General features: G+C 42.5%; 1 protein-coding gene across 1 annotated transcript in view; it reads right to left on the bottom strand.

Annotated features, from left to right (window-relative positions):
* The window catches only part of UNC13B (unc-13 homolog B), a 104,011-nt gene that overhangs the window by 21,463 nt on the left and 67,351 nt on the right, over positions 1 to 15,197 (bottom strand). The window contains exons 19-25 of the mRNA XM_075726353.1: positions 13,308 to 13,404; positions 12,966 to 13,109; positions 12,751 to 12,828; positions 11,669 to 11,746; positions 5,255 to 5,343; positions 1,913 to 2,065; positions 95 to 218 (exon numbers count right to left, since the gene is read on the bottom strand). Of these exons, the coding sequence (XP_075582468.1) occupies positions 95 to 218; positions 1,913 to 2,065; positions 5,255 to 5,343; positions 11,669 to 11,746; positions 12,751 to 12,828; positions 12,966 to 13,109; positions 13,308 to 13,404 (763 nt within the window). The remainder of the gene's footprint in view (positions 1 to 94; positions 219 to 1,912; positions 2,066 to 5,254; positions 5,344 to 11,668; positions 11,747 to 12,750; positions 12,829 to 12,965; positions 13,110 to 13,307; positions 13,405 to 15,197) is intronic.

Below are 15,197 nucleotides of genomic sequence, written 5' to 3'. Positions count from 1 at the left end.
ACCTGGACAGATGACTCATTAGGTCAAGGAGATGAGTTACACAGGCAATGGCAACACTTTCTGCTATGAGTCAGGAAGGAGAAAAATGCTTTACCGTATGGTCTGTAAGAGGAGGCAGCACAATCAGCTTCTCCATGGTATTCATTACCACCCTCCAGAGCTCTTTCAGCACCCGTTTCAACACCGTCTTTTCACACACAGTCGCAAACAGTGTCAGGCTGCAGGGACAGACCGAGAATTGAGTAAGTTCAAAGAATGCAATTTGCAAGGAAAAATGAGATGTGTATGGAAGAATCAGTGCCCCACCCCAAGCAGTTTGTCATAACAATTGCTTTAAGGGTAAAAGTCTTCCCTTTTCATAAAGTACAGCCTGTCTTCACCCTTGGAGTTCTAGCACTAAAGACGTTTGGGCAAAATGGATTATTGACACTTCTGATCTCAATCATTTCTATTTATTGACCTGGGGATTACAGAAAGTATCATTAAGTTATGGTGGTTGCAAATAGTCCAAATAAGAGCAGGTACCATTGAACTGGTTCTCTTTAAGAAGATACTTCCTGATGTATCAGGTTTACAGAGCATATAGGAAAAAATTACAGACAAATATAGAATAATAGGTTTTAAAGTTCAAGGGGTTATTATAATAATTTTTGTTGAATACCTAAATTGATACTTCCCAGACTGTTATGCAGAACTTCCTGCATAGCTTCTGGTAGCTGTTAAAGTCTCTGAATATTCTATCTCTATAACCACCTCGAAGCATTTCTTGGACTCCTCTGGTATTTTGTTGCAATTACATTTACCACCAATAACCTGCCATATGTTTATTCCCCTTTACATAAAGAAGTTCTGCTTTATCTCCCTATTTATTCCTCCTTTATTATTGTTCAGGCTATCAAAAAGGCCAAGGAATGTTAGATTCTTCTTCAAAATGATTGTTGGCCTTTGGCATTTACTGATCACACTGGGTGGGAGAGCTACAAAACAGGACCTCTGCAGCCAGTAGCAGTGCACAGGCAATAGCTGACTCTTCTATATTGTCTAACATCTCCCAGATATTCTTTCTTCCCATAGCTGGTTAGACAATAAATGAACAAAACTGAACAGGGACAAGACTGATATGGGTAGGATGCAGGAAGCATCAAAAAAGACTCCCCTTCTGTAAAGGAGGAAAGAAAATAATCTAGGCTTGGATTATCATAATCAAAGTGACTTGCTCCACAGCTGGACAAAAAGCCCATAGCATACCAAGTTCCCAGTGATACAAAGGAAGGTGGCTTCTCAGGATTCATGAAGGCATGCATGGAAAATGCTCACATGAGAGGGCTCCTAGAATTATGTGCAGTTAGCCACAAAAAGTCCCTGTGCAGCTGAATCATGCTGCATGCTGTTAATGGCAACAGTTAATTAAAGCAATGGATCAAGCTTATGTACATCACATAGTTCAGAAGCTTATTTTCTAGTCAGCACAGCACTAGGTATGACTAGAACACTCACATTTAACACGACTGGGATCCTGAGGTGTATATGTATCAAGTATGTAAGTATGGTTTGCAATACGTTTGGTAATTGGCAACAGTACAATTTGTACAGGAAAAGAAATGTAGCTAGTAAATTTAGAATTTCAGTCCTTCCCACTACCTGATCAGCAGTGTGTTTTGCTGATTGCTATAATTGCCAGAGAGAGAAAGGAGAACTGAGAGTGTGCTCTGGCACTGAATGAAGGCTGAAAAGGTGATCCGTGGCTTGAGAGAGAGGCAGATAAGAGAAGAAAAGCCATTAATTCTTCCTGAGAATTCAGAGGCCAGGCATCTCAAGAACAATCCAAGAACATGGAACTATTTTTCCTTCCCACATCCTGTTCCCAATCTGATGCACTGTATGTGTAACATATATTTGAACACTAGCTTACTTTCCATCCAGGAAATCCATCAGTGGCCTCAGGACATTATCTGCATCTTGTGCAACTGTGTTTCTGGCATTAGCAGCAACATTTCCTGTCCCTTTCACTTGACAGAGGATATCAGACATCTGCTTGACACAGTCATCAATACGAGTCTGAAAGCTGAACAGATAGGAGAGAGGCAAAACCAAGATTATCAGTGGCAGAGATCTTAGCTCTTAGTACATAAGGTAAAATATTGCAGGTTCATAAACCATGCACTCAATTACACACTCTTTCTCCCCAAGATTTTCTGCTCATTTCCTTCCTATATTTATTACTAATGGGCATGCTACCCAGTTCCTTATGCACATCATCCACAGACAGCCTACCACCTCTGCACACAAGATACAGTCACACTTGAGAGGAGTTTGTTCATGCATCTTCCAGAAACAAATGATCCTTTCCTGATTTCAAGGAACACTGTTTTTCTTAGCTGAAAGCACCCTTGCTGTATCTTTGCTTTCTACACAGGGTGTTACACCACAGAGACTGAGATATAGCATGGAGCAATGGCACAATGCATGCACAACTCTTGAGCACCTAGGAGTCCATCAGCAGTAATTCACTTATGACCCATCATAGGCTAAGTCTTTAAAATAAGAGGCAGCCTGAAGGCAGGCACCGACTGAAACCAGTCCACTGCCATACAGTCCACGCTATATCAAAATGTCAAAATGGGATGTGGGGCTCAGCTGCAACACGAACAGTGTCACTGTAATGAAGGGACATGCAAGCCATTAAAGCACAGTTACTTTTCCTTCTTTCACTGCTAAGAGGAGGTTCAAAATTAAATAATAAAATGGTTTAAAATGATGAATAGATCAGCAGAGCTGTCAACATATCAATTCAGCGAATAAAGGAAAATGCTTTGACATATAAAAGAACAGTTATTAACAGCAGGCATTACAAGTGACGTTTAGCTATCCACTAACAGCACAGAGGTTTGAAAACAGGAAGCGAAGTCTGTGGTAGAACGTGGGGTAAAGAGCAGAAACACAGGTTTGGAAGTCAGCTTTATATCTGCCTAAGTGGCCTGAACTTCTGCTGTGTGAGCCACCTAGGACATCTGTGAGTTGGGTGCTAGCACACAACCCTTCTGCCCTGTGGCTCCTTCTCCACCCTGTCACCTCTTTCCTCTCCTGCACTGCCACCTCCCGCCTCACGGTCCCTCTTGCTCACTTCTAACCTGCCTCTCACTGGAGCAATTCCAGAGCTCTTTCTCCATACAGCCTCCACTTCCACTTTCCCCATTTCTAGGAGAGCGGCTTGCGGCAGCCAGTTGTGGCTACAATGACAGCTTAACCAGAGACATACGTCACATCAAATAAAATAGTACCAAGCATTTCCTGTACTGCTGACAGTCCCTGTTGTTACAGGCTAATCTCACCCCACAGTTCTCCCAAATCCGGCATCAGTTGTAGAACCCTGCTTCAAGATGCTGTAAATCCCCAGCCAGGGGATAAAAAATAACAGAATCCCTGAAACGATAAAAACTAATACAAGGCAAAGTTGTCATCACTTACAAAAAATGATAAATCAGTTACTGTGGCAACAGGTTCAACTTGAAGTGAAGCTTGTGTAGCATACAGCTTAACAGGAGCCCTTGGCACCAGCAAGTTAACCTCACCTATGCTGTCAGACAGGGCCTTCTGCTCCCTAATTCCTGCAGGAATTCCCTCCTGCGCTCCTACCGCCTCCAAGAACAAAACAGCAGCTAGCCTTGCATAAAGTATAAACCTTTTCAAGGCGCCTTTTCTCTATGATAACCTTTAAAGCAGAAAATGCTTCTGAGAGAGGATTGTATCTGGACACAGCACAAAGGTGGTGAGGCTCTCCAGATGTGTGATGCTTTCCCAGCAGGTGCAATGATCCCACATAGATGAAAAAAAGTTAAGATCTGCAGTGTCAGGTGTGCACAGTGTTGTAGGAGCAACTGTTCACAGACTCTGCACAGAATATTGCGGATATCTGTCTTATCTCCCACATTTACATCCTTTAGAAGATTCTGCTTACACAGTAAATTGCAGCTCTCCTTTTCATTCTCTATTACTCTTAAAGAACAAGGAAAGCATCTGAGCCCTCTGACTGGCTAAATCTCTTGCTGGCACATCTCTCTAAAACACTCCCGGGTATTTATGCTGATACTGAATAATCTCTTTAATTTGCAAATGTCAAGATTGTACCCTAATTGTCCTGTAGCAGTGACGCCATGGAGACAGGTTTCAGATAACAAAATTCACCCCCTAATTATGATTTCTCACTCATCCTCCATCTAATTATGAACCTTATCGATTCAATTCAGTTACAGTTTGAACCTCTCCATTTCTTGCTATAGCATCCACTACTGTCAATGGGAAGTCCTCACTTATCTCCCCACTTAGCTCCATGTGCTGAAATCCAAATAGTTGCTGACAAATCCTGTCATAATTTTTTTTGGTCATAAGTACTGCAAATCTGTAGACTGTAGGAGGCCAAGTTGGTACAATTTGTTTTATTCCCCTCGCCGGTGTTTCAGCTATACTACAGTTCATGCCTGCATTAATCTTGTTATAAAGCACAACATGAAATGAATAAAGTTTATCATGAGAAGTGATTTTTGAAGATCAATTGGGAACCCTGTATTTCTGGATTTTGCTTAATTGACATCTTTTATGGTTCACTAAAAAATTATTATGAAGTCGAGCACATTTTTATTCTCAGGTAAATGGCAACATAGTCGAGCACATTTTTATTCTCAGGTAAATGGCAACATGATTTGCAATAAAATTTAATTGCCATCAATTACTCTGGCAATACTTTAAAGAGCTTCTCCCCTTGAAACATTAGAAAACAGCATTCAATGCAACTTTAGAACAAGTCAATCTCAAATTCTAAACCTGTTTCCTTCTTATTCCAATATTCATTTAACAATCAGAAATCAGTCAGCTGTTTCATACATTTAGAGCAGAATGTTTAAACAAGAATGTTGCTTCATAAATGCGAAGCTGGAAACTGGTTTCCGAGCAATAAAAGCAGGCAGTTCTGTTACTGACAAGCACTACTTACAGGAAAAGATCACTCTATGTAACTCAAATACATTTCACAGTTGAGAGATCCCTGTGTTACATTTCTAAGCAGAGCAATATAGAAAAGAGAGACTTTAAAAATATTTCTCACTTCTTTAGATGGTCTCAGTATTTGAAAGAGCATGAATTTATGACAAAAAGAAAAATATAATGCAGTTGACACAAGTTTCTCTTCTTAACCTGAGTGAATGAGATTAGACAAAAGAAAGGAATGCTTCAAGGACAGGGACCTCATTATACTCACCTGTTACCAAACACAGCACTCAGCTCATCCAAGACATTGTTCAGCTTCACCTGGAGCTCTTTGAGATGGTCACTTGCTTCTGCATCCAACTGTGGGTGAAAGAAGAGCACTTAGCTTGAACCCAGAGGGCAGTCTGCTGTCCTTCACAGTGCTGGTCCTCACTCTTGAGGCTACTCTTAATAAGCAGGTGAACTATCACCACTGGACTCTGCCAGCTAGGATGCTCTCGTCCACTGCCTGCTGCTGTTACAGAAGCTGTGAAATCATCAACAGATATTTGCCTAAACAGCGGCAAGTGGTTTCCCCAGGCTCCAATACCCTCCGATACCCTTCCTGATATTTGCAAAGTTGAGAAAGAAAGTGAATGTGAACTCCCTGTGGCCAACAGAGTAAGCAGGATGAGAATTCATCAAGCACTGTGCATTGCATTGGGCTCTTGGGTCATTTCACTCCTCTAAGTCTAGAAGGAGACAGGGCTTTTCAGACTGGATGTTATTTACTTGTGCATTTCTCCATGCGCGGTCATGAAAGACACTATTTCACCTTCCACCGTGCTGTCAGTATTCAAACTGAAGACTGACCCAGCCACTGCTCTCAGAGGACTGGACCCCAGCTATTCTGAAAATCTGGCCACAATATCATGGCAGGAACCGATCACTTTTGGAAAGCATAATCTCAGCTACGGGTTCTGAGCACAAGTAGCTCTACTCTCACATGAAGCCAGATAGCTTTTTGTATACAACTGTTCAGAGGATACTTCACAAATAAACCAAAAAAAAGTGCCCCAGGCACTACATGGACGCTGCTGACACCTTGGCACATTCTGTAAGAAAGTGCTTGCTCCATTATTATCAGCCCAAAGCCACCTTGTTTTGCATTCAACAGTGCCCTGTATTCCAACTGTAGTCATTCCTCCAGCCTTGAAAGAGCCATTTCCAAGCAACCTACCTGTGTGTGCACGTAGCAACACATGTTGAATGCTTTGGGATCATTTCCTCTGAAAACGTAACTTGTAAAACAGATTTGCCTGTGTATGCAGACAGGCAAGGTGCCTGTAAAAAAACCAACCTTCCAGAAATGTTTGTATTTGGCATTCACAGCTTCAGCCCTTACCTCTAAGGCAGAGTATCTATTTACAAATGTAATGAGCGACATGCCAGTACAGTGGTTAAAAATCAGTTTAGATTTTTACAGTATATCCATGCATGCAGCTATACAGGATTTGAACATGACAGGAGTTCCCACTTCTATATTCGGTGCTGAAGCCCTCTTCATACTCCCCAGCATCTGTCACAGAAAGCCAAGCCTTAGGGGATTTGGAATGTGATCCATTCATTTTCCTGTGGTAAACTGGCACATAAAACTGACTCTATTAGGCATTTGAACCTGTGCTAATGAAGCTCCTGGATCAGAATTTTTAAAATAATTTAAAAAAATGCAAGCAAATTATGATTACTTAAGCCTTATAACTTTCGGAATTGCTAGCTCTGATTATTTTCCTTTATTAAAGTGAATTTGTATTCCTATTACCTTTATAACTCTTGCTCTGTGAAGGCAGAAGGAAGCTAATGTCATGCCAATCAGCAGTCATTCTAGCCAAGCTTATAGGTAACAAAATAAAACCAGCATCTGTTGGTACTGGTTTGTCTTGCCCCTACATTAATCCTTCCCTTCTCCAAATGTATAAAGGGGCAATGAGTCACAACCTGACTGGTTTGATGTGTACAATTAATGGCACTCAGTCCTCTGATTTTGGCCATTTCTGGTAGGCTTGAGGCAGGACCAGCTCACAATTCGTCAAAACATTTCAAGTAACTGCTTTTCCAGATGAAAAACAAAAGCCAGATGAGTTTGGCACAAGACACCTATTCCTCACTGTTTACTTCTACTTCTTTATAAGCTACCAGATGCATGGTCTAGAGGATGTTTGAAGTCAGGATCAACAATTTATTGCACTGGTTCATGAACCATGCAATTAATGACTTGTTTCACTGTGAGGTGACATGGAGAGCTCACCAACTGCCTCTAAGCTTGTCCTTGCTATGGCATTTATTGACTACAAACTGATCTGCTCAGGAGCAGAAGAAAGGTCGATTGCCAGCCCTATACTGGAAGAAGGGACAGCAGAAGAAAGTAGGGCCCTGTTAATTTCCTGCAAAGATTTGGGACTCGGCACTTCAGCGAATCTGGGCCTCGAAGTTTCATCCAAGCACATTCAGGGCTGGAACCTCAAGTTCTCTGCTAATTTGAATGGTAGCATTTCCAGCACAGTGCTATGAACTTCAATTTAGGTTGATCTTCTCCTGCTTCTCTCATGGATGAAATGGAATCCATGAGTCTTAAGAATTTGCTGTGATGGCCTTCCAAATTTTCCAAGAGATGTCATTAGTTCTTCTTTGGTTTCTATGCACACTGGTGAAGTGCAAGTGACCAGAACTGGAAGGCTTCTCTGTAGCTGAAGGAACATAGCTCTTGCCTTCTAGAAGGTTGAAGATGTTAATCAATTCACGCCTTAAAGCCAGAGAACCTGTGACATCATCAGGTTTGATCAACAACTACAGAATTTTGCCCTGCTATCCTATTTTAGCTTTATGCAAATTATAGAGTTCATCTGGCTCCAGCCTGAAGTTGCTGATTTTTGTTCTGCCTCCCTCCACTAGCACCTGGGAGCTCCCCTCTGCAGAGGTGACTGTGAAGCAGGGAGCTCAACAGATTCAGCCTCCCTTTAGGGTGGTCTCACTTGCACTGAATTTTCATGCATCTCCCCACTTTCCTATAGCATTCAAGAATAAGGATCCTGGAGCGCTGAATCCAAATAGCTGCCGGCTTCTCAAATACTAGGGTGGCCTTAGCTATGGCACGTGGGATGCTAAAGAGGAGCAATCAGCAGATACCACAAATCCTTTGAGAACATTCCTATCAAGTCTTGGCCGTTTCTAAATTGTCCTGCAATTCGTTATTCAGGTGGCTAACTTAGGATTTAAAATGTGGGCTAACCCTGGATGAGCATTAAGAGGAGTGCTTCCTGAAGCATTAATTGTACAGATTAGCTTGAAACCGAAGGCATGAAAATTGTATGATGACAATGTGCTGTTACTCAGCAGCTAATTCTTTGGGTTCCCTAGGCAGCATTTGTCTCTGATACTCATCCCACATGCTTGACTTTGGGGGAAAAAAAAAAGTGCAGAAATGTTTTAAACTAGGCCTCCACAGCACATCTAGGCTTCAGCAGTGGGCAATGCAGCACAGCAGCTTTTAATTTCAGTGCCATGAGTTCATAACTTATGAAAAGCTAAGCAAAATAATGGACTGCAGAAAGCCATCTCCCTCAAGCAAAATGAGAAAGGCTTATTCTGGAGTCAGAGACAGTGCACAGAGCTCAAGTCTGCACGAAAACTGCAAAGGAGGGTAGAAAATGCAGGTCACATTAAGTTTTACTAGATAATGTATGAATAATTAAATAAATGGGACCAAGTTCAGGCAAACACTAGCAATGAATCTATATAGCCGACTTAAGCACAGAGCTAAATTATGATCTCCATTCTCTAAGTGTATTGGAGATGATTCAGAGGAATCAAAGGTTTCAAAAGGTATTCATGTACTCAATTTCTGTCCAGGACTCGCCCCGCAATTCCACTGTTCATTAGGCTTTTAATGCTACGTGCCACTCCATAAATGCTGCCTTTCCAAAACATGCTTCAGGAATGTCTGAGAATGCTGCTGAGACAGTGAAGCTGTTTCAATCCCATGAGATCAACACAGCTCAGAAGGGAAGTAAAAGTACTAATTATAAATCCTCAAAATCATTTAAGATACGTCTTTCTCTGTGTGCACGTGTGTATATATATATGTGTGTGTATATATGCATGGATGCCTTGAGATCTCAAGCACAGACCCAAGAGAATCCCTCCACACAGAGCGCTCTAAAGCTGTGCTACTGTCCTCATTGTTTCTGACTAGTAATGTTCACAGACCACATGATGTCAACACATTAAACCCAGAGATGCTGGGCAATTTTTGTCCTGTTTTGTGCCTTCTGAGTACTACAGTTAGAAAAAGAATAAGAGAAGTAGGGGCAAAGGTACCGTGCCTCATCTGGGGGGAAAAGAAGTAAAGGCAGGCACTATATCAAGGAGCCCAATCTCAAGAAATATTACTGGGCAAGCACTTCTGTTCCATGTTATGCCATTATACTGCAGGGTGACTGTGGGTGAGCCCTGTCCCTTCATTTCCCTTGCTGCAAAAGGAGTAAGTGGTATGGATTTCTGTAGGACTGTGTTTTGGATGCACTGACAAAGAACACTAAGTAGCAGCAGTATTTCAAAGCTTTCCAGAGTTGTGCAGTGCCACACTGCACTGTACTTGCACTGTAGCTGGAGATGGATCTGTGAATCAGAAGCAGATGAAGCCACAAGTACACAGTAACTGAAACCAATCCCCAAGTTCTGGCTTCACACATGGTACATCTAACATACCTGCCACAGGAACAATGGGGTATTTGGTACCTAGTTCTCAACAACATCTTTGAGAACACAAAAAGGTGAACAGTTCAAGATAACCAGGACATACCCCTACGCTACCTTCTTATTCCCCCAAGGAAGCAGTTCTTTTTTGGGTAGAGAAGTCAGGACAATGCTTATGTTTGTGTAAGCTACTGTGTGATGTATAGATGAAAATAAATCAAATCTTGTCACAGAAAGTAAGAACTGCCCTTCCTGAAGGAGAGGATAAAACCCATAGATGCATTTCCACAAGCACGTTTGTCTACATGTTCTGTTTTCAAAGCTGTTGTCTCACCAATTGTTACTCACTATCCACGTTCAATCTACGTCAGAAAAAGGACTACTCAAACTAGGACAAGACCTTGTTTACTCTAGCAAAACAGAGGACCTAGCAGGTTTCAAGTCAAGAAGCAAAGTACTACATAGTCACCAAGAGGGAAACCCCTGGGGACAGCAAATAATGCAGGCACCTAACACAACACGATTTATTTCTGGTGATCAGTGGCAGACTAGTGAAGTGGACAGGCAGCATTTGAAAAGAAAAGAAAAAAATCACTTCCAAAACCTAGCTTCCTAGCATGTTTGCCTGGTTTCTTCCTATGTGTTTTATTGCTCACAATCTGGGTTCCTCTTCCTTTTTTTTCTTTTGATTCCACAGTGCAGGGGAAATAGTGGATTCATCACCTCTGTTCTACCTTACCTATTCCTCCTGAGGAAGGTTTTAAAGGGCAGACTGCAGAGAAGACGTCTAAGCTAGGAAAAGTAGCCAGCAGTCTTAATAAACACTTTTTTTCTCCCCCTATTTAACACACTATCAGGTGGTATTTTCAATTTGCAGGTGGTATTTTCAATTTGAAATCCAGGGAAACCCTACTGAATGGCCACCACCATGGAAAAAAGTAGCAAATTGATTCCTTAAGGGAAAATAAGGGTGCATGAATTAAAGCTTTATAAACCACTTCACAAACATTTCATCACAAGTTTATTTTTTCCTGAAAAATAAGCACTTAGCTACCACGGCAATTACAGCTGGGAGCATACAGTTCTAGTTCTTGATGCAGAGCTCAGAAAGTAGGATTGTTGGGATCACATGCAAAAGAATAGCAGCACTTTTCCTTGCCTCATGGGGTAAATCTCTTTGTTGAGATTTTTGCCACTTCATGGAATTCTGCCACTGAACACAAGAAAGATTTGAAACAGCAATACAGGCAAAAACTGAGCTGTCCATCAGCAAAGCTGACTTTCCTTTTGACATACAGGTCATAGCACAGATTCTACCACAACACAACCAAAGAGAATGCACTTAGGCTTTGAAAATAATTTTTTCCTAACATCAGCATCAGCAGCCTTTTCTTCATCTTCCCGAATCTTGAAAAGCAATGAAAAACAGAAGACAAAAACAGAGATACATGGATTACATCAGAACAGACACAGTGATCTGGGGGAGGAAAACCGTATTTCTGTAAAAATGGCCATCTCAGAACAAAGAACAAAACCTAAGATATTTATATTCATGGACACATCTGAGTATTCAACAAAGCATGAGCACAGAACTCCTATTTGCATGTCTGCAATATATTAGATATCGGACATTTACTGCCAAAGGTACTCTCCCACATTTATATGCCACATAAAATAACTTGATGTCAACAGTTCTCAGACCTATCTGTCTGTCTGCAGAGCTGTGAAACCGCCAGCCATGCCCACATCCAGCCCACATAAGCACAGTACATATCCTTCTCTTTCCTCCTCCACACTATTCTGTGCCTCGAAACATTCGCTCCTTCATCTTATGATAAATTTTGTTGAAAAGTCTTCAGGCACGGCTGTCCCCTCACACTACCACCAGTACAATGCAAATAACCTAGTAACAGTGCAGTTGGAGTAATACTCAGCCTCTTAGCACTCTTACCTCTTTACCACCCATGGCTTCAAACATCTTCTCTAGCTGCACCCTCAGCTGTTGGATGTTATTCATCAGGATACAGGGCTGAAGGGACAGAAGCAGGTGCCTGTTACTCCTCAGGATACCAACATATTTTCACCAGTGGTACAGTCTATGCCTCAACACCCTTCCCCAAGTACCACCAGATCTGAGACTCCAGTAGGAGGTAGGGCATGCACAGCTTTCAGCACTTAAACCTAAAAAAGACAAGTAATTTCTTCCTCCAGCTTAAAATGGGATGACCAGTTCCAGAAACCCAGCTCAGGGAGATCTCTGCTGTTGTATTTTCCTCTTCAGCTTTATCACAAACAGAGAATGAGCTGACAAGAAATCAGTGTCAGGACAAGGCCCAACTCTGCAGCTTCTGCCATGCCCTGCGAGAGTCCAAGCTGTGTCACCTTCAGCCTCTTAACGCTGCAGTGTACTATTGTGAACGTACCTCCCAGATCAGAAGGGGAACTGCTGGCCAAAGCTGCATTCAGAGACACATCTGGGTCCTGCAAGCCAAGCCTGAGCACAATAGTCAAGGGCATCCTGACCAATAGACTCTTCCCTCTGTAGTTACATTCCCAGTACAGGTGTGGGAGATAGCAAAACCAGCATGGGATAGACCCAGGGTTCAAAAATGTAAGGCCCTGTTTTATTTAATACACAGAATTTTACTGAATTCAGGATTAAACAGCAAGATAACTAGATTCTCAAGACACAACAGTAAACCAAGACTGCTGCTATGTACCAGATCAAGAGAACAATCTGTGCCCCTTTTCTTTTTTTTATTCACCTCTGTGACACGCAACCCTGATGGGCAGAGTCGAAGTTAACTTCAAGGGGACCTGACAGCATCCAAGCCCTGCAAGATCATCTTCAGGACCTAGTTTTATTTTATGGCCAAGCCAGAATTCAATCCGCAAAAAGCATACAAATGATGATAAAAACAATACTGAAAATATTTACACCATCAACACGGTCAGGTGCAGTGTGAGAAGCTTGATTTCATTAGGACAATTATGTGATTCCTCAGGGCAGAAGAGAAGCTCAGCACGACTCACCAGTTTCTCCTTGGAACAGTAGGACTGGAAGCTCTTGGAGAGGATGTCAGCATACTGCATCAGCACTTTCCCAATAGTCTGCGAAGACAAGATGTGAGCACTGTTACTTGTCCTCTATAGCTGCAAGAGAACTCCAGGAAATAAAATGAAAAACAAATCATACTGTTTTGCATTCCACTGAGGGAAGACAAAGAGCTGGATGCTGGGGGCATTACCTTAGCAAACCTCCTATTATAATGTGCAACAATGACAGGGTCTGGGCACTCCAGCTTCTTAATGATCTCAAAGCTCTGATTGAGCTGGGTGAAGACATCCACCACTGAGCAAGAGAACAGAGCATGCTCGGACGTTTGCTGGAACTAAAACAGAAGTACAAACAGTCATTCTCAAATGGAAGGATCTGAAATACACCCACTTCATTAGCATTTGACTAAGTTTCCCATTTGACTAGCAAGCAAAAAGGGCTGCATCCTCCATTTGTATGACAGCTGTTGTTGTTTGGTTCTGGGCACTGAAGGATGTAGCGCCAAGCCCTCCACTCAGAGTGACCTACATACCCCATCTTTTTTATCTCTCTCCAGAGCACCATGCAGGAATTCTAAGGAAACATCTTCATTTTCATCCAGCCACTGCATCACAAACTGCTCAAACCACCTGCAGGAGGGACAGGAAAGACAGCAGGTTACAGCAAGAAACAGAGCACCCCAGCAAGACTCAGACCGTGTTGCTGTTCCAGCAAGCCTTGTGAAAGCTTGCCACTGAGATGTCTGAATGCTGTCATCTGTGCGTGCAGCTAAAGTTCCCAAAAATGCTCCTACCTGTACATAAGCTACCAGTGAGCAGGGGCTGTACCATCACTTGGGCTGGACAAGCAGAACACAGCCCAGCCTGGCCTCTGCAGATTGTTGGTCCTGTGCTGGCTTTGTCCTTCTCCCTATCTTTCCTCTTTCTTTGTACCTTCCTCTTTTTTTCCCCTTGAGCCCCACCTTTAACTTTGCATCACCTCAGAGCACTTTGTCTTTTCTTCACCTTTTACCCATGTGCCAGACAGGACAAGGGAGACCTCCAATCCCACTATCTCTGCATGCTAAGGGAGATGGCACACTATCCTGCTGCCCATTTGGGTTTACCATCTTTCATGTGAGAGCTGCAAACATATATAAAGGGAGGAAAAGAAGTGCCTGTTTTCCAGGGCCCTTCAGCCACTTTATCTGCAGATACAGACATATTTCTGGAGTGCCAGGAGGAAGAATCAAGGCTAGAAGTTTCCTCTACTTTAATCCTGCTCTCCCTTTCTGAGGGCCTTCTCTAGAACACCCTCACATTTCTACGGGCTGTTGATCTCACTATGAAGATCCTTGAGTAAGATAAACTTCTGGTGATAGCACGGCACATCTGCTAGGGCTTGCAGGAAGCTGGCCAGCCCTGCAAGCAGCTCTTCATTGTTTTCTTTTAAAGAAGCATAAACTTAGTTCATGTGAAGTGCTGGGCCAACAGCCTTGGAGCATGGTCAAGTCCCTGAACCAGGCAGGTCCTGGAAGCAGGATAGCAAAGTTTGCCTCTGTTCCTCCTCCTCACTTAGGAGGATAAGCTAAATGGTAGAGCAGAATGCAAGAAGCTGCTGAAACAGCCACTGCTGTATCTCAGGGAGATGCCTTACTTGAGGTGGTGTCTGGAGCTACCTCCTGCACTGAACACAAGGCTCCTACACAACCCCACCTTGGCCAAATAGGCAAGGTGAGAAGCAGCTTCAGTGATGGGCTCTTACAGCTGGTCATCCCTCTGTTCTCTGCTCTGTGGAGCATATCCACACAGTACAAAAGCAGGGAGGGGTGGGGGCTGGTTGTCTGTGTTTAATGAACAACTTAGCACTTACAGCTTTATTTAAATGTCTGTCTAGGATTTGTTGTGTGCAAGTGCCAACGTACCGCAGCTGAAGCAAATCTTAATTTCAAATATTACTAAACAGCATTCACAAATAAGGGAGAAAACTGCCCATGTGTGATTTCAGTCCATACAAAAGATTATTATAGGAGATTCGCAGAGTACAGCCTCCTCTAACCAGGCAGCTGTGTTCATAGAGATTGTGCTAATTATGGGCTGAGTTTGCAAAGAACATGAAAGCATGTGCCAGACATGAGAGGGAGATCAAGAGCAAATTCAGACAGAGCATACTAGATAGCCTTAAATACTCTCTACACTTTGAAATATAAAGCACATCAATGCTAATATCGGAAATAGTAACTGACACAGTGTTAAATGCCAACAAAAACCTGTCTATGCAGCCCTATTTAATAGACAGCAGCACTGTAATGTCACAGACATATGAACTTCCTGTGTTCTGGAAAAATTCCTTTTGAATGGCACTTCAGGCTCTTAAAAGTCAGCATATTTTAGAGTCTGCTGCAGGTTTCTCAAGCTTCAACATTTTGTTATCAATTACAAAA

The sequence above is a fragment of the Pelecanus crispus genome, chromosome Z (genome assembly GCF_030463565.1).
Source record: "Pelecanus crispus isolate bPelCri1 chromosome Z, bPelCri1.pri, whole genome shotgun sequence".
In the NCBI taxonomy this organism is placed as follows: Eukaryota; Metazoa; Chordata; class Aves; order Pelecaniformes; family Pelecanidae; genus Pelecanus; species Pelecanus crispus.
Note: the sequence above shows the minus strand (reverse complement) of the source record. Positions and strands in the feature narration are given on the sequence as shown.